Source organism: Oncorhynchus tshawytscha, linkage group LG27 (assembly GCF_018296145.1).
Source record: "Oncorhynchus tshawytscha isolate Ot180627B linkage group LG27, Otsh_v2.0, whole genome shotgun sequence".
Classification (NCBI taxonomy): Eukaryota; Metazoa; Chordata; class Actinopteri; order Salmoniformes; family Salmonidae; genus Oncorhynchus; species Oncorhynchus tshawytscha.
Genome location: NC_056455.1, coordinates 8,587,357 through 8,606,071, shown reverse-complemented (window position 1 = coordinate 8,606,071; position 18,715 = coordinate 8,587,357). Strand labels below are relative to the sequence as shown.

General features: G+C 46.7%; 1 protein-coding gene across 1 annotated transcript in view; it reads left to right on the top strand.

Moving 5' to 3' along the window:
* Positions 1 to 406: 406 nt before the first annotated feature.
* The window catches only part of LOC112225988 (inactive phospholipase C-like protein 2), a 101,180-nt gene continuing 82,871 nt past the window's right edge, over positions 407 to 18,715 (top strand). Inside the window, exon 1 of the mRNA XM_024390159.2 lies at positions 407 to 1,155. Within this exon, the coding sequence (XP_024245927.2) occupies positions 832 to 1,155 (324 nt within the window). The 5' untranslated portion in view covers positions 407 to 831. The remainder of the gene's footprint in view (positions 1,156 to 18,715) is intronic.

Here is an 18,715-nt window from a genome sequence, read left to right as displayed (position 1 = left end):
TTCTCACCAATCAATAATGTGCAGGTGCCTGGTGTGGTGTTTATGTGAGTGAAAGCCATGTGACATTCTCTGTGGATTAGTGTTGATGATATGCCACTCCCTCTCTGATTGGGACTGAAGCCTGGCCTGAAAACAATAGTCTCGGTAAGAGACTGCATGTAATATTTGGTTCTGAGATTAAGTTGATAACGCCCATAGGGATACATAATATGAGGATCATCAGCCTCAATGGAGCTTTTTGCCACCAGAAAGGGCAATTTGTTCTTAATGCAAGTTAGGAGGCTTTCTGAATTACATTTTTTTAAAATTGAACCTTTATTTAACTAGGCAAGTCAGTTAAGAACAAATTCCTATTTACAATGGATATGGACCGAGCAACTCACATAACAGCGCATTGTATATAGCTGCATCCCGCGGATGCACGTGGGGATGTACATCAGCAAGAGTGGATAGGAGAGTAGGGACCAGGCGAATAAGACGTTCTTCTGCATGCAGCCTCTGCGCAAACAAGAAGCTTGGAGAAAAACGAAAGCGCGTGTAAAGGCTAATTAACGCCTTTTTATTATCCGGAACTGTTTCTGAGGGGACTCCTTATGAATCCATGCAGTTAGCTAATCACACCAGATCACATACGGAGCACCATCTGCTCATTTTCGAGCGACAAGAGTTTGTTCAGCGAGACGCGGACAGTTCAATCAGTCTATCCTAGATTCAGTGGACTGCGCTTCGTCGGTGGACTGATGATCTTATGTGAGCTACACAGCCGTGGACTCATGTTTTGAAACAATGGGTCAATGCACTAGGTTGAATGTGTTGCTCTAACGTCCGTGGATGATGGCAGAGGCACACGCTTCCGAGGCTGTCTCGGGACATTTGCTAAATCCTACCATTGCAGCCTCTCCTGCACAGGACTCGACACAAATAGCGGGGTTGAACAACAATGACGCCACCGTGCTGCCTCCGACTGGCACCCGGGCATACCTGGACATTTCGGCGGCTGCCTTTGCCCACGGGCACCCGGTCTATGGGGCGGAGGGAGTTTACACCAACGGAAGGTACATGGACCACGGGAGTCCTCGGACTGGCAGCAGCAGCCGTGACAATTCAGCCGAAAGGAGTCATGGAGGCGTGAACACACCTTGCGGCATTATGAAGGTTGGTTTGTTTTCATAAAGCCCACATGATCATGTCACGTCAATCATAGGAAGCTCCTTGAAGGTTGCATTAATGAGGGAATCATTATCTCACAGCTCTCGCAAAACCACATGAAGCCTTCAGGTAGCCAGGGATTAGCCCTCATTGTGATTCATTCTATTGTTATGGACCCAGGGTTAGATGCACTGTTTGTTAGTGACAAAGCTATAATAATAAGAATAATAATAATAAAGGATGCTGAGTTGTTACTGTGTAACAAACTGGTGGTCTGGTCCCGGCTAAACATTTTGCTGAGGGAAATGTTGTGATGTGGTCTATCAATCGCGGTTGGGCTACACGTCTCAGAAACAGTTACATTGTTACAAAGAAGGTCGGACCAACTGATCCAACGCTCGGAAGTTTGCGTGCTTTCCTTCTTCATGCCTTGAGGTGCTGATGGTGCCGCTGCGTCTGCTGCTGCAAGGTTAGGTGACCGAAGGTGAAATAAAGGTTGTCCTCTGCTATGAGCGCAGCTAAAGAATGCGTCTCAACAGTTATGACGTTCCCTCCCTGGATAGTAACGACATGCCTCTATAGTCGAACTACGCTACTCTTCCAATAGACTTGTAAATAGTGTACCATGTAAAAGCAAAACTGGCAATGCTAAATGTGAAATCGTACGCAAAACTTGTTTGTTGACCGTTAAGATGAGGCCTAGCCAGTCAGATGGTGTAGCATGACAGACAGACAGACTGGGGGGGGCTTGTGGAGAAGCTCTGTGGAGAAGCTCTGTGTAGGTGGGAGTTTTTGGAGAGAGAGTGGCATTCTGTCATTATGAGCCAGTTTGCTTAGCAACTGGTATAAAACCATGAAGCTAATCTATTTCCCCTGTTATTGAATTCCCTGTGGATGTGCTGGCGAAAAAATCTAAACACTGCCTGCTCTCTCTGGTTTGATGTGCTTCTCTGAGGTGTAGGGGAATCCTTGAGCTAATGAACAAGTCCCCAAGTGTTGCTTCTCTTCACTCCAGGGTGTTTTGCCCTGTTGATGAAAAGCAGTTCTTCCAGACAATTCCATGAAATAGTATAATTCGAGGCTAAGGCCTAAATCCCTCCACTTCGAACTTCCCTCCAAAAGACCTGGAGCCATCTACTGACGTTCAAACTTCATAACAGAAATATGGCAAAAATGCAGAGCGGATCATGTTGTCAACATGCTCTAGGTCTTAAATCCTCTGAAGCTTATTCTCCGAATGTACTGTCCTGTTCATCGGGCGTTGTGTTGTTATACTTATAAAGATTTTGTTGCATTATTTCTTGTGGTGCACAGAGTGATAAACACGTTCAGAGGTTTTCTTCTGTAAGTCAGCTCAGCTGTGTGGCAACTTTGATCTCTCTCTCCAACTGTTGCTATCGGAAGGACCCAGGATGCACCATCAAAGATGCTGGACAAATAGAACCATTAAAGGAGACTCATTCCTTCGCTAGAGCAATGCGTCTATAATGTAGAGACTGCCTCGACCCAGTCAGATAAGGGTTAATTGTCCGTATGGCTGACGTGATTCACGTTGAGGAAAGTTCACCACTGGATTTAGGGTCAACACTTTGAATGCCAGGCGTGAAATGCCAGATGACAGACAACTCACCATAGGTTCTAAGTGTGTGACTCTGTCAGGCTTGCGTGTGATAACCCAATTAGATAACCGTGTCCTCTTTTAGCAGCGCATCAGAGCATCATTGTCTGTTTCCTGTTCTCATTCCAATATGGGATGTGTTGGTCCTACAGCACACTGACGTCCACTTTTATTCCTGTATGTCTCCCAAAGGCCTACTCGTATCCCTGGGCGTAAAATAGTCTATCCAAAGGGCTAGTGTTCTGGAACCGCTATCACAGAACAGTTAGGGTCAGAGGTTCTTTTAGATAGACTGTGCTGCGAATGCAGCCAAGAGGGCATGTTTATTCATAGATTCAGAGAGGAACGTCGCAACACAGTGAACTTCGTCGTCAGTCACAACATGGGGAACACACCGATAGAGGGTGGCATGATGGGAATCTGGGTCAGTTCTCTCTGTAGTAGAGCTGGGCGATATGGACCAAAAAAATCCATATTGTGATAAATTGCCTGAATTGACGCGATGATGATAAATAGAAGGATAGTTTATAACATTAATGTGCAACAAGTTTTTTAAACATTTCCTTTAAACTACTAACTTACTACGAGTCTGATGGTTGTAGCCATCAATTGTCCCATTAACAATCACCCACATTAACAGACTTATTTCATTTCAAACTTCACGTTTCTCTAGTACAGGCTACGTATCGTAATGAACGATATCAGGAAAATGCCTGCAATAAATGATCATTTTTTATTTATTGTCCCAACTCTATCCTGTAGTGTGTTGTGGTGCTAGTGTAGTTCATGTGTAGTGTGTTGTGGTGCTAGTGTAGTTCATGTGTAGTGTGTTGTGGTGATAGTGTAGTGTGTTGTGGTGCTAGTGTAGTTCATGTGTAGTGTGTTGTGGTGCTAGTGTGTAGTTCATGTGTTAGTGTGTTGTGGTGCTAGTGTAGTTCATGTGTAGTGTGTTGTGGTGCTAGTGTAGTTCATGTGTAGTGTGTTGTGGTGCTAGTGTAGTTCACGTGTAGTGTGTTGTGGTGCTAGTGTAGTTCACGTGTAGTGTGTTGTGGTGCTAGTGTAGTTCACGTGTAGTGTGTTGTGGTGCTAGTGTAGTTCACGTGTAGTGTGTTGTGGTGCTAGTGTAGTGTGTTGTGTGTGTTGTGTGATAGTGTAGTGTGTTGTGGTGCTAGTGTAGTTCATGTGTAGTGTGTTGTGGTGCTAGTGTAGTTCATGTGTAGTGTGTTGTGGTGCTAGTGTAGTTCATGTGTAGTGTGTTGTGGTGCTAGTGTAGTTCACGTGTAGTGTGTTGTGGTGCTAGTGTAGTTCACGTGTAGTGTGTTGTGGTGCTAGTGTAGTTCACGTGTAGTGTGTTGTGGTGCTAGTGTAGTTCACGTGTAGTGTGTTGTGGTGCTAGTGTAGTTCACGTGTAGTGTGTTGTGGTGCTAGTGTAGTTCACGTGTAGTGTGTTGTGGTGCTAGTGTAGTTCACGTGTAGTGTGTTGTGGTGCTAGTGTAGTTCACGTGTAGTGTGTTGTGGTGCTAGTGTAGTTCATGTTTAGTGCTGCTGGAGCGTCAGTACCCACACACACTAACGTTTCATCAGCCTGAAACATGAGCTGCGGGGTCTGAGCGGACTAAAGGGGGGAGTGAGGTAGAGAGGCAAATGAGCAATTACAGCATTGTGCTCATTACAGAGTTATTCCGGAGGTTGGAAAACAAACTCGTTATTTTTTTTAAACCTCCTGTTTGGACTTGACGTGTCAATGTATGGCATGAGGGAGCAGTGGAGAACCCATCTGTGTGTATATTGTTGAACCAGCCAAATCCTGCAAGGCTGTCACCCACTTGGCGTGGTGAGTGACTGTCCCATGGTGGGAGGGAAGGGAGGGCTTCTAAAGTGGTTGGAGGGGACGGGGACAGGTTGACCGGGGGGCTGTTCCAGTCTGTTTTTTTTAAGCAGGGCTGTGGACAGCTGCAGGCTCCTGCCCTGCCTGCCTCACTTTAGCTGACTGTTGGGGAGACGGCTGTCTGCCCTGCCGGCCTGCCAGCACAGACCAAGAGAGGGATAGGAAGGATCTTCCCCCAGCACTGTTGTGACCAAAATGGGTTTCTTTATCTCCCTCCCTCCCTCCCTCCCTCCCTCCCTCCCTCCCTCCCTCCCTCCCTCCCTCCCTCCCTCCCTCCCTCCCTCCCTCCCTCCCTCCCTCCCTCCCTCCCTCTCTCTCTCTCTCTCTCTCCTCCCTCCCTCCCTCCCTCCCTCCCTCCCTCTCTCTCTCTCTCCCCCCTCTCTCTCTCTCCCTCTATTGCACGTTCTGAGGGGTTTTGACCCCCGGAGCAAATAAAAGGTCAGTCTTATTCAGAGCGGTTACTGGAAAGATGAACATTGTCAGCATGACAACAGCAGAGCAAAAACATGATGGGATCAAATAATAACAGATGTTGTACAGAGTAATACACAGAACCTTAACCATGGGGCTTTGTGGTCACGGAGCTAACTGTTGGGACCTACCATATAGCCCAACTGCATGCCACCACACCTCTCCTCTCCTGCTCTTCACCAACTCCTCACCCCAGTCCCCAGTCATGTCACTGAGGGGCAGGACATCAGCTCGTCCTGTCATTTATTAAACCCCTTTCCCCTTTATTAACCCAGTGTGTCCTACTGCTGGTTGGCTAACAGTCTGGCTAACAGGAATTCAGCTCTCTATCCTGTACCAGTCCTCGTCACATGGCTCTATAATACATTAGTCAAGCACTCAGAGAGTGTGAGAGTGAGATTAGTTCTCTATGTGACTCTCGCTCTCTCTCTATCTCTCTCTTTGATAGAGAGAGATATGTGTCTGTTATAGAGATAGAGAGGGGATATTTTTGAAATAGATGGCGACGGTCTACAATGATGTTTTAAGGAATGTTTTGGATCGGCGGTATCTGAGGAACTCTGATTTGAGTGCAGCAGTCTTACTTACTCCTTTAAATCTAGGTCCTATCTGAATCCAGCTCCAGTCCCATTCAAGGAAAGAGATGATTCTAGGTTTACATGTAGAAAGGAATCTCATTCTCAATCGAGCATAGACTCTGAGGTGCGTCTGTCAAACCATTCCCCCTGTTCTGGTGGTGTGGTGGGGGAAATTCCGCTCTAGAGCTTTACCCAATAACCACTCCATGGCTTTGGATAAAACCCCACCTCCACCCCCTACAGTCATTAAATACATAAAGCCCTTAGAAATTTACCCAGATGTCTCATAGCCTTTATCTAGTTCGGGAGTGCCAGAAATTCCCCAGATCCCCAAATCCCCCGAGCCCCAGATTGATCCAAATGCTGCCCTGGGCAAACATGGAATTCTTTCCCCAAACGTTGAATCCTGGGATTTACTTCATCCACACCAGGATCGGAGAAGCACCGAACTCAGTCAGAACCTTCTCAAATAACACTGATTACATGCTGATGGATCCCATCGGTACCGCTTGGCGTGCGGTAGCAGAGAGAGCAGTCTATGACTTGGGATGACTTGGGTGGCTGGAGTCTTTAACAATTTCTAGCGCCTTCCTCTGACACCGCCTGGTATAGAGGTCCTGGGTGGCAGGGAGCTCATCCCCAGTGATGTACCGGGCCGTACGCACTACCTTCTGTAGCGCCTTGCGGTCGGATGCTAAGCAGATGCCATACCAAGTGGTGTTGCAGCCAGTCAAGATGCTCTCAATGATTATGAATATTAAAGATCACAGTTAATGTCTCCTCGTCTCCATCACTATGGTAGAACACCCAGAGACATCATGGAAATTAAGTTGCCACAGTCTCACTCTGGACAGAGGAATAGGAGGTGAAGGGGAGGCAAAGGATGAGGAAGAGGATGGGGGGTAGATGAAGATGGATCTGGATCATGGCAGATGGATATGCATGCTCAGTCTTCTGCGACTCTCTTGGCTGTTGATCTCAAAGCAGCCATCTGTGAAACACACACATTTCAAATACTTTATTTGGATTCAAAATGAAGCATTGACATGCAAAGGTCCAACATATTGCATGTGTCATGCATGTGCACAGGCACACCTAATCCCAATCCTCCTCTCATCCCAAGTTCAAACGATCAACACTAACAGCAGGAGACCGAAAGCTCTTGGACATCAAGTTTGATTTTTGGAGGTAAAATGTCACGATAAATGAAAAGTAAATAGCATGTACTCTTTGTTCAAAGTCCATAATGCTTGAGTCCATATTTGTGGATCACGAGCACAAATACTAGCAAATGCCCATCCTCCTATCCCAGTTGAAAGCACAGTTTGAACAGTGAACAGATTTCTCTGACTGCCATTTTCTCAAGCACATCTTTTCTTGCCAATTCCTTTGAAGACCGATGCCTCATAATGTCCACTGGTGAGGTTTTGTCGAATATTTTAGTACCTCACAAATAAACTCATCTTAGCCGCTCAAACACACAGAAGCATTTGGTCTCTTTGTCTGTCCCATATGGGCAGTGAAGCGTCATGCTAAAGATCCCTGTTTGGCCCTAAACGATTTACTGTGGCACCTGGCCAGGGCTTCAGAGCAGAACTCTTGTAACAGTACTGAGAGAAGAGTGACTAGTAGAACCATGCTCTCGTTTCATGGGGGGGGCTCTCCTGAATGTTTTCTTACGTATCTTTCCCTTATTTGTTTTGCTTGGGGATAATGACTTGATCTAAGTGAACAGGAACCTCAATCAGCTGTGTGTGAAATTGGGGCCCAGATTAAAAAAAAAAAAGAAGCTTTTTGATCTGATTTATTTGGACACTGGGGGTGTGTGGGTAAACACCTCATTTTAACGTGCCTTTACAAAGCAACAGTGATGATGCTGACAGACAGAGGTAGTGGCAGTGGTAGGGACAGTGTTATTTGGTGTACAGGGTTTATTTCGGTCCTCGGATGTCAGAAGAGCAGCTAGGATATCATCGGATTCTGGAAAAAAAGTCTGATCAAAATGTCTGTTGAAGTCTCTGAAATGAGGTCTCAATTTGAATCAAATGCGGATGTCTGATGTGAGAAGTGAAGCGGTATTTGGTTTTGGAGGCGTGACACGGGGTGATCTACCGATCTGAGGGTTAATTGCTGCACTCGGGCCATTTGAAATGGAGAAGTAACGATGAGTAATATTCAGACTTTATCCGCTCAATATTTCCCAGGGTCCTTTGGGCCACTATGGCGCTGGTGTGATGAATGAATGTGGCGGTATCGCTGTAGCAACAGCCACTCCGACAGTCTCTTGTCATCTGACATGTCGTTTGGTGGCCTTTCAGATCTCACTTCCCCCTCTCTGACTGAAGTGACTTCCTTTGATTGGATGTCTAGCTCTTCTTTTTGTTCTGAGTCTTGGCTGAAGGAAAGACATGGAAAACAGAGAGAATTAAAACATATGTCATAAAAAGGATATGGTGGTCGATAGGCTGAAGTACAACAATGAAAAGAAACCAAAATGTCTTTTCGTTGTCATTTTAAAACATGAAATAAGTATGACAGAGATGAGAATCCGAATTGGGAATCGTCAGAAAGAATTTGAGAAGATTGTCCTCCGGAAGGTTTTGTGACCTCTTAACAGTTTTAGCTTCTTCTCCCAAAAGTATTCATCTCTAGCATTACTTCTGATCGAACAGGGGTTAACTAACCTTTGATGTTTCGCCCTCCCCTTCACACTCTGTCCTCCATTGCCCTCAGTTGCGTAATGTCAGCGTGTTTGATGGAATGTTGTCTAGAGATCCAAAATCGCTCGCGAGCCCATTCAACGTGGGCCACGACCCCCTCTCTTTTTCTCTCACCCCTCACCCAAGACTGACACCTTAAGTATCCAATCCCCCCAGTAAGATGCCATTGGAGGAGGCCTGAAACACAGGAACTCCATCTTCAGTCTAATCCCACTAACCAGGTTTAAGGAACAGAAAATAAACACTTTCTGTTTCAGGTTTTTTAAATTCTTTCCCCCTTAATTAAAGTGGTAAAAATGAGAGAATAACAGGTAGATCCACAGTGATTCCTCCTGGATTACCTGGCTGTGTTTGGGCAAGTAGCTGATCTGTTTGATTTGGCCAGCGGTGGACAATGTCTACACGTCCACACCACTGCATGCGTGTCTCCCTCGTTACTTCCTCTCTACTCCTCCCCAGGTGTTTTCCTAGTTACTAGTCCACGGAATAAACCAGCTCTGCACTTCCTTCTGGCTGTAAATGATAGGGGAAGGGGGAGAAGAAAGGGGGGTGAAACCGAATACTCCCAAGTCATTCCGCAACAGGAAGTGAGCTCAGCATAATCTTTTAGATTGTGGTTAGTCACGGTGCAGCACACACCGGCTAGTCGAGCGTTATTAGCGCTAGCCACCAAAACAAAGAAAAATGACCTCAGCAGTCAGCAATGTGGGCCAGATATATTCCTGAAATCTGCTACTCCACAAACATACTGTCGTAGTCTGAGACATACTGAAAGCCAATCATAATTGAGAGGTAAATCCTTCACAGCTACAATGAGCCGAGAAAAAAAACCGTAATAATAGAACCTTAACTAACACAACAGGAAGGAGGAAGTGAGGTCGCTGACCTTTGACCCCGTGGTTGAGTTTCCGTGTGGCGAGCCAGGGGGATGATAAGCAGTGAGGGAGGGAGCTGAGTGTTAGAGGGTAGAGAGGTCTGTATCTCTACCTCTACCCAGGCCTCTACCCAGTTTTCCAGCGACAGGGGAATTCTGATGGGCCCACAGCCCAGCCTGCCTAGTTCACAGAGTAGCAATTATAGTGCTCTCGTGCCCTGACACTGTCAGAGAGGACACTGCTCTAGTCAAGCGTAATAAACGTGTGTGTGTGTGTGTGTGTGTCTGCGTGTTACAGAGTGTGTGTTTGCATAAGTGAGAGCTGAGAGTGAGACTTTGACATTACACACGGTCACAATGTGTTTTGCACAAAACATGTTGCAGCGCGGACTATTTGCCCCTCTGGTTAAACACAGGGATTCTGTAAGTGTGTGTTCGTCGCTTGGACCAGAGCATGGGAGTGGAGGTGTAAACTGTCCTATAGGATCAGGGACCTGTGGCTCTGCTGGTGCTGTGCTGCTTGTCTCCCTGTGCCTCCTCTGCTGCTGTGTTTAAAGAGCTGTTTCTGTGTTGCCTCTCCCGCCACATGTGGCCTCGTTTAGTTCAGTTCCTCTATCCCCACACAGTGCTTAAAACCTCAGTCCACAGACCTAGACCCAGTCAGCAGCCTATTTATAGGCTGTGGCGAGATTGTCTGCCCTACAATAATGACCACGTCTTTCATTTGTTCTCAGCCAACCAACCAGCATCCTCAACCAGCCCAATGTTTTGAATCAAGCCGAATGTCCTCAACCAAGTCCAATGTTGTCAACCACGTCCCTGTGTGTCTTTGTGGCTGTGAAGTGAAATGTGATGGGGTTAGTGTACCATCCTGCTGTAGTCTATAGATCACAGGGGCCCTCATAGGGAGGGGTCCATCATGCAGAGGGCTCACACAGTCAGTCAGTCTATTCCAGTACTTGTGTATTGACCTGTGTGGTTGATGATTGGCAGGCCAGATCATGCCAGCCACTCACAGATGGTGGCACGGCTTGCCTTGGCACAGATGGCAAAGTATGAGGAGGAACTGGGTATAGGAGGTGTGTGTGCTTGTGTGCTCAGTCACGTGTTTCTTTAAGACATTCGTTGTCTTTTGTTAAGCGTGTGTGTGTGTGTGTGTGTGTGTGTGTGTGTGTGTGTGTTTTGAGTGTGTCTGTCTTTCTGGCTGTGTAGAGTGTCATCTGAAATGGAATTTGCCAAGTGAGCAGACATCAATTTTTCTCAACAAGGGGAAAATTCCCTATCCTCTGTGACAGTCGATTTAGAAACAGAAAATGACCAGTTTGTTGCTTGTGATGGATTAATTATATGTCTCATTCCAATTTAGCACTTCCCTTTGGACTTGGAGTGTACATGCATGTGCGTTTGCACGTGACGTGCATGTGTTCGTCTGTGCGAGAGAGATTGAGCAACATAGAAAAGGGGAAACCTAGTCAGTTGCTCATTGCGTTCAACTGAAATGTGTCTTCAGCATTTAACCCAAGCCCTCTGAATCAGACAGGTGGGGGGGGCTGTCTTAATCAACATTATTAGCACCTGGGGAGCAGTTGTTGGGTGTTCACTGCCTTGCTCAGGGGCAGAATGGCCGATTTCTACTTTGTCGGCTTAGGGATTCAATCCAGCAACCTTTCGGTTACTGGCCCAACTCTCCTACCCGCCAGGCTACCAAGTATTTGATCATAGCACTGATTCACATGTACAGCCCCAAAAATGACAAAACATTCATTTAACCAGGTAAGTTGACTGAGAACACATTCTCAGCAACAACCTGGGGAATAGTTACAAGGGAGAGGCATGAATGAGCCAATTGGAAGCTGGGGATGATTAGGTGTCCATGATGGGCAGATTGAGAATTTAGCACCAGGGTTAACATCATTACGATAAGTGCCATGGGCTCTTTAGTGACCACAGAGGGTAAGGACGCACATTTAACATTTCATCCAGAAGACGGCACCCTACACAGGGCAATGTCCCCAGTCACCGCCCGGGGTTATTTTTTAGACCAGAGGAAAGAGTGCCTCCTACTGGCCATCCAACACCACTTCCAGCAGCATCTGGTCTCCCATCCAGGGACCGACCAGGACCAAAACTGCTTGACATCAGAACCAGCAGCGGGATGCAGGGTGGTATGCTGCTGGCTAACATAGGTACAGCTTAGGTAAACATATGCATAGCGCTGGTGGCTAACATAGGTACAGATTAGGTAAACATATGCATAGCGCTGGTGGCTAACATAGGTACAGATTAGGTAAACATATGCATAGCGCTGGTGGCTAACATAGGTACAGCTTAGGTAAACATATGCATAGCGCTGGTGGCTAACATAGGTACAGATTAGGTAAACATATGCATAGCGCTGGTGGCTAACATAGGTACAGCTTAGGTAAACATATGCATAGCGCTGGTGGCTAACATAGGTACAGCTTAGGTAAACATATGCATAGCGCTGGTGGCTAACATAGGTACAGCTTAGGTAAACATATGCATAGCGCTGCTGGCTAACATAGGTACAGCTTAGGTAAACATATGCATAGCGCTGGTGGCTAACATAGGTACAGCTTAGGTAAACATATGCATAGCGCTGGTGGCTAACATAGGTACAGCTTAGGTAAACATATGCATAGCGCTGCTGGCTAACATAGGTACAGCTTAGGTAAACATATGCATAGCGCTGCTGGCTAACATAGGTACAGCTTAGGTAAACATATGCATAGCGCTGGTGGCTAACATAGGTACAGATTAGGTAAACATATGCATAGCGCTGCTGGCTAACATAGGTACAGCTTAGGTAAACATATGCATAGCGCTGGTGGCTAACATAGGTACAGCTTAGGTAAACATATGCATAGCGCTGGTGGCTAACATAGGTACAGATTAGGTAAACATATGCATAGCGCTGGTGGCTAACATAGGTACAGGTAAACATATGCATAGCGCTGGTGGCTAACATAGGTACAGCTTAGGTAAACATATGCATAGCGCTGGTGGCTAACATAGGTACAGATTAGGTAAACATATGCATAGCGCTGGTGGCTAACATAGGTACAGGTAAACATATGCATAGCGCTGGTGGCTAACATAGGTACAGCTTAGGTAAACATATGCATAGCGCTGGTGGCTAACATAGGTACAGATTAGGTAAACATATGCATAGCGCTGGTGGCTAACATAGGTACAGGTAAACATATGCATAGCGCTGGTGGCTAACATAGGTACAGGTAAACATATGCATAGCGCTGGTGGCTAACATAGGTACAGGTAAACATATGCATAGCGCTGCTGGCTAACATAGGTACAGGTAAACATATGCATAGCGCTGGTGGCTAACATAGGTACAGGTAAACATATGCATAGCGCTGGTGGCTAACATAGGTACAGGTAAACATATGCATAGCGCTGCTGGCTAACATAGGTACAGGTAAACATATGCATAGCGCCGGTGGCTAACATAGGTACAGGTAAACATATGCATAGCGCTGGTGGCTAACATAGGTACAGGTAAACATATGCATAGCGCTGCTGGCTAACATAGGTACAGGTAAACATATGCATAGCGCTGGTGGCTAACATAGGTACAGGTAAACATATGCATAGCGCTGGTGGCTAACATAGGTACAGGTAAACATATGCATAGCGCTGGTGGCTAACATAGGTACAGGTAAACATATGCATAGCGCTGGTGGCTAACATAGGTACAGGTAAACATATGCATAGCGCTGGTGGCTAACATAGGTACAGGTAAACATATGCATAGCGCTGGTGGCTAAAATAGGTACAGGTAAACATATGCATAGCGCTGGTGGCTTGCGTTCTGTCACCTTGGAACTAATGTGCTAGATGTGGTTGTGTATTGAGTAGTCATTGCTTTATTCATGCTCTTGTCTCTGCATGTGTCACTCACAGTACAGTCACTCACACTCTGTTCTACAGTACAGAGGCGCAGACACACACTGCTACTCTGGCATTCCACGGATGCTATAACCACACAAATACATACACACTCGTACGAACACACATGTACACACACACACACACACACACACACACACACACACACACACACACACACACACACAAACTCTAATCATAGATCATTTGTATGCATTTTGGAGTGTATTTGCATATGTGTGTAAGGGGCTGGTCGAGTATATCCCTCATGTCTCTATCTGTGTGTGTGTGTGTGTGTGTGTGTGTGTGTGTGTGTGTGTGTGTGTGTGTGTGTGTGTGTGTGTGTGTGTGTGTGTGTGTGTGTGTGTGTGTGTGTTACTTTAGAATAATGTATAAATCAGCCAGAAGTATACCAAATATATATAATATGTTAGGGATCAACTTTGTGTCCAGGGGTCTTGTGTTGTCCTCAGCTTTTTATTAACAGAAGGCTCTGCTAACAAGACGATCTGTGTGCACTGGGTGGAAAAAGTACTCAATTGTCATACTTGAGTAAAAGTAAAGATACCTTAATAGAAAATGACTCAAGTAAAAGTGAAAGTCACCCAGTAAAATACTGCTTGAGTAAAAATCTAAAAGTATTTGGTTTTAAATATATGGAGTAAACAGTACATTATTTTCTTTAGTAAACGTTGTCAAAGTAAAGTACAGATACTCCAAAAACAACTTTAGTAGTCCTTTAAAGTATTTTTACTTAAGTACTTTACACCACTGTCTCTGTGTGTGACGCGTATGTTTGTGTTTGGGCATTAAAGCCTGTCACTGTGTGTGTGTGTGTGTATTTGTGTTTGTGTCAGTGTCTCAAGGAGAGAGATAGAGAGAGGGAGGAAGATTGTGAGGACGCTGTGTTATGCTGTGTGTGTGTGTGTGTGTGTGTGTGTGTGTGTGTGTGTGTGTGTGTGTGTGTGTGTGTGTGTGTGTGTGTTTGCGATGGTCAGTGCATGTGTCAGTCAGTGTCTCAGAGAGGGAGATGGAGAGGGAGAGAGAGAGGGGGAGATGGAGAGGGGAAGGGGAAAGAGAGGGAGAGAGAGGGAGAGGGGGAGAGAGAAGGGAAGGGGAAAGAGAGGGGGAGAGAGAGGGGAAGGGGAAAGAGAGGGAGAGGGGAAAGAGAGGGAGAGAGAGGGAGAGGGGAAAGAGAGGGAGAGGGGGAGAGAAAGGGAGATGGAGAGGGGGAGAGAGAGAGAGATGGAGAGGGGAGAGAGAGGGAGATGGAGGGGGGAGAGTGAGGGAGATGGAAAGAGGGGGAGAGAGAGGGAGATGGAGAAGGGGAGAGAGAGGGAGAGGGAGATGGAGAGGGGGGAGAGAGGGAGATGGAGAAGGGGAGAGAGATGGAGAGGGGGAGAGAGAGGGAGATGGAGAAGGGGAGAGAGGGGGAGGGGGAGAGAGATGGGGAGAGCGAGGGAAATAGAGAGATGGAGAGAGGGTGAGAGGGAGGGAGATGGAGAGGGGGAGAGAGAGAGGGGGAGAGCGAGGGAGATGGAGAGGGGGAGAGAGAGAGGGAGATGGAGAGGGGGAGAGAGGGAGGGAGATGGAGAGGGGGAGAGAGAGAGGGAGATGGAGAGGGGGAGAGAGAGAGGGAGATGGAGAGGGGAGAGGGATGGAGAGGGGGAGAGAGAGAGGGAGATGGAGAGGGGTGAGGGAGATGGAGAGGGGGAGAGAGAGGGAGATGGAGGAGAGAGAGAGGGAGATGGAGAGGGGGAGAGAGGGAGATGGAGAGGGGGAGAGAGAGATAGAGAGGGGGAGAGAGAGGGGGAGAGAGGGGGAGAGAGGGAGATGGAGAGAGGGGGAGAGAGAGGGAGATGGAGAGGGGGAGAGAGAGGTCAGATGGAGAGGGGGAGATGGAGAGGGGGAGAGGGATGGAGATGGAGAGAGAGAGGGAGATGGAGAGAGAGAGAGAGGGAGATGGAGAGGGTAAAAGCAGTGCTTGCTGAGTTTGTAATCTGATCCTGAGACTGAGCAGTAACTAGAGACCCAGCACTGAGAGGAGAGCAGCAGAGAGTAGAAGGAGAGAGCTGTACTGCAGTACTCACACACACACACACACACACACACACACACACGTCTCTCTGTACCACCAGAAAATGCTACGGGGACATGTAGAGGAGAAGCTGATCTTGTCTTAGTTTAATCCATTAACTAATGTCTATTAATTCATGTCTTTTTTTGTGCATTGATAAAAAACAGACTGGCAGGTGAATGATTAAATGGATGCCACTAAGTTGATCATCATTGCTTTACTTGTTGATTTGGATAACATGAGCAGAAAGGGACATGCAGTACAGCCTGTCAGAATCCTATCAGACCATCAGGACAAACCTTAATACGGAGACCCAGTTTAGAGTGTTAGATAGGGACACGGATGAACCTTTTTAGAACCATTTTAGATGGAATCAAAAGGGTTCTGCAGGTCAGGGAGGGAGGGATGAAGGGTGTGCAGTGGACTGGATCAGAAGCCAAGGACAGAAGGAATCCAATTGTGTGTGTGTGTGTGTTAGAGGTTGCTGCATTGATGGATTTGGGCCTGGGATTGGGGTCGGGGTTGGTCTAATGGGTCAGGATGTGTGTGTGTATGTGTGTGTTTTGTCCATGCTGCGTGTGTGTGTTTGCGAACATGTCCATGTGTTTATATGTGTTGGGTGTTAGACATGGTTATCGCTGAGGGCTCAGACACACCAATAGTGTTAGCTGGCCGAGAGTACTTAGCACCTCTGAACAGAGTGCGCACCGATTCTACATCGTGTGAAAATGTTGGCAGTCGGACGTCCACAGTGGGTGGTCCCGAAAACACAGCGTGCTGAAAGATCGCCAGACGAATGCTAGAGTCACGTTCGGTGTAATGTGTGCGGGCCTTAAGATACGGTCTTAGTACAAGGTGTGTGTGTGTGTGTGTGTGTGTGTGTGTGTGTGTGTGTGTGTGTGTGTGTGTGTGTGTGTGTGTGCGTGCGTGCGTGCGTGCGTGCGTGCGTGTGTGTGTGTGCGTGTGTGTGTGTGTGTGCGTGTGTGTGTGGGTGATTAGGCAAGGGATTGGCCGGAGATGACTGAGGAAGTAACCCATGCTGTGCCAGCGGTAAGGGGATAACACATGGATCAATGCCTGCTACAAGACTGCTCTGTGGAGTGTTCAAACATGGATGGAGGTAGAGAGAGACAGGGCGGAAGGAGGTGGAAAGAGCTTGGCCGAGGGAGAGGAACCACATTGATAAAGGGATAGAGAGAAAGTGCTTCAGGTGCTAGTGCATTAGGACTTCTCATCACCCTAAGCAGTTGGGTATTTCTATAAATAATGTGTGACACTGGGATAAAACATTTTAAATGGTTTGAAACAAAATAAAAAGGGATTTTCATTCAGTTCCACATGTGTACTTAGAGGGTTGAAAGTGAATACATGCACACTGGCCCATAACTCCAGCTATACAACAACATAGAACTAGGACTATACATCCTTTAAGCAGGGTTCATACAGACATTAACTATTCAAATTCAAAGACTTTCACTTTCATTTTTGATTTATTTTTTAGGCCTCGCCAATGTATTGATATTCAAATTATCGTTACTAAATATGTAAAAATAATGTTTTAAATCAACATGGGAATTTTATTGAATATAGTTCTGATCCTCTCTTTTTTTAATCTTTATTTAACCAGGCAAGTCAGGTAAGAACCAATTCTTATTTACAATGATGACCTACCGGGGAAGAATGACCTACCAGGGAAGAATGACCTACCAGGGAAGAATGACCTACAGGGGAAGAATGACCTAGGGGAAGAATGACCAGGGAAGAATGACCTACCGGGGAAGAATGACCTACCGGGGAAGAATGACCTACAGGGGAAGAATGACCTACAGGGGAAGAATGACCTACAGGGGAAGAATGACCTACCAGGGAAGAATGACCTACAGGGGAAGAATGACCTACAGGGGAAGAATGACCTACAGGGGAAGAATGACCTACCGGGGAAGAATGACCTACAGGGGAAGAATGACCTACCCGGGAAGAATGACCTACCGGGGAAGAATGACCTACCGGGGAAGAATGACCTACAGGGGAAGAATGACCTACAGGGGAAGAATGACCTACCGGGGAAGAATGACCTACAGGGGAAGAATGACCTACCAGGGAAGAATGACCTACAGGGGAAGAATGACCTACCGGGGAAGAATGACCTACCGGGGAAGAATGACCTACCGGGGAAGAATGACCTACAGGGGAAGAATGACCTACCGGGGAAGAATGACCTACCGGGGAAGAATGACCTACCGGGGGAATGAATGAATGACCTACCAGGGGAAGAATGACCTACCAGGGAAGAATGACCTACAGGGGAAGAATGACCTACAGGGGAAGAATGACCTACAGGGGAAGAATGACCTACCGGGGAAGAATGACCTACCAGGGAAGAATGACCTACAGGGGAAGAATGACCTACCAGGGAAGAATCACCTACAGGGGAAGAATGACCTACCAGGGAAGAATGACCTACAGGGGAAGAATGACCTACCGGGGAAGAATGACCTACCGGGCAGAAGGACAGATTTTTACCAACACTTTCAGTTACTGGCCCAACACTCTAACCACTAGGCTACCTGCCTCTAACCACTAGGCTACCTGCCTCTAACCACTAGGCTACCTGCCTCTAACCACTAGGCTACCTGCCTCTAACCACTAGGCTACCTGCCTCTAACCACTAGGCTACCTGCCTCTAACCACTAGGCTACCTGCCTCTAACCACTAGGCTACCTGCCTCTAACCACTAGGCTACCTGCCTCTAACCACTAGGCTACCTGCCTCTAACCACTAGGCTACCTGCCTCTAACCACTAGGCTACCTGCCTCTAACCACTAGGCTACCTGCCTCTAACCACTAGGCTACCTTCCTCTAACCACTAGGCTACCTGCCTCTAACCACTAGGCTACCTGCCTCTAACCACTAGGCTACCTGCCTCTAACCACTAGGCTACCTGCTGCCCCTCTTAAGGGAATGACATTAAGAAAATCAAGATTATTATCAATGACTAATCAACAGCTGTAACACGTTGTCCAGTGTCGGAAATCCTCACTGGTCCCCTAGTTTATAGAAAGACCCAACTTCACCAGGTCTTGATGTTTCCAGAAAGCCTTTTTCACAGCCTGTTTCCAGGAGAACAGAGGGACCAAGGACCAGGGTTGTGGTCATATCCATTTCATTTTAGTGCAATTCCACAGTAATGGAATTACACTGAGACTCCGATTTTTCACTTTACAATGTATGCCAAACAAAAACCATTGATTTCAAAGTTAAACAAACCATAGAACTCTATACACAATAATTACATTGAAAAAGTACAAAACAATAATACAACACATTTACTGGAAAAACTATGCAAAGTTTGATAACAGAATGACAGTAATCTCCCTCAGTTAACCCCTTTTCAGTGATATCCATTTCATAGT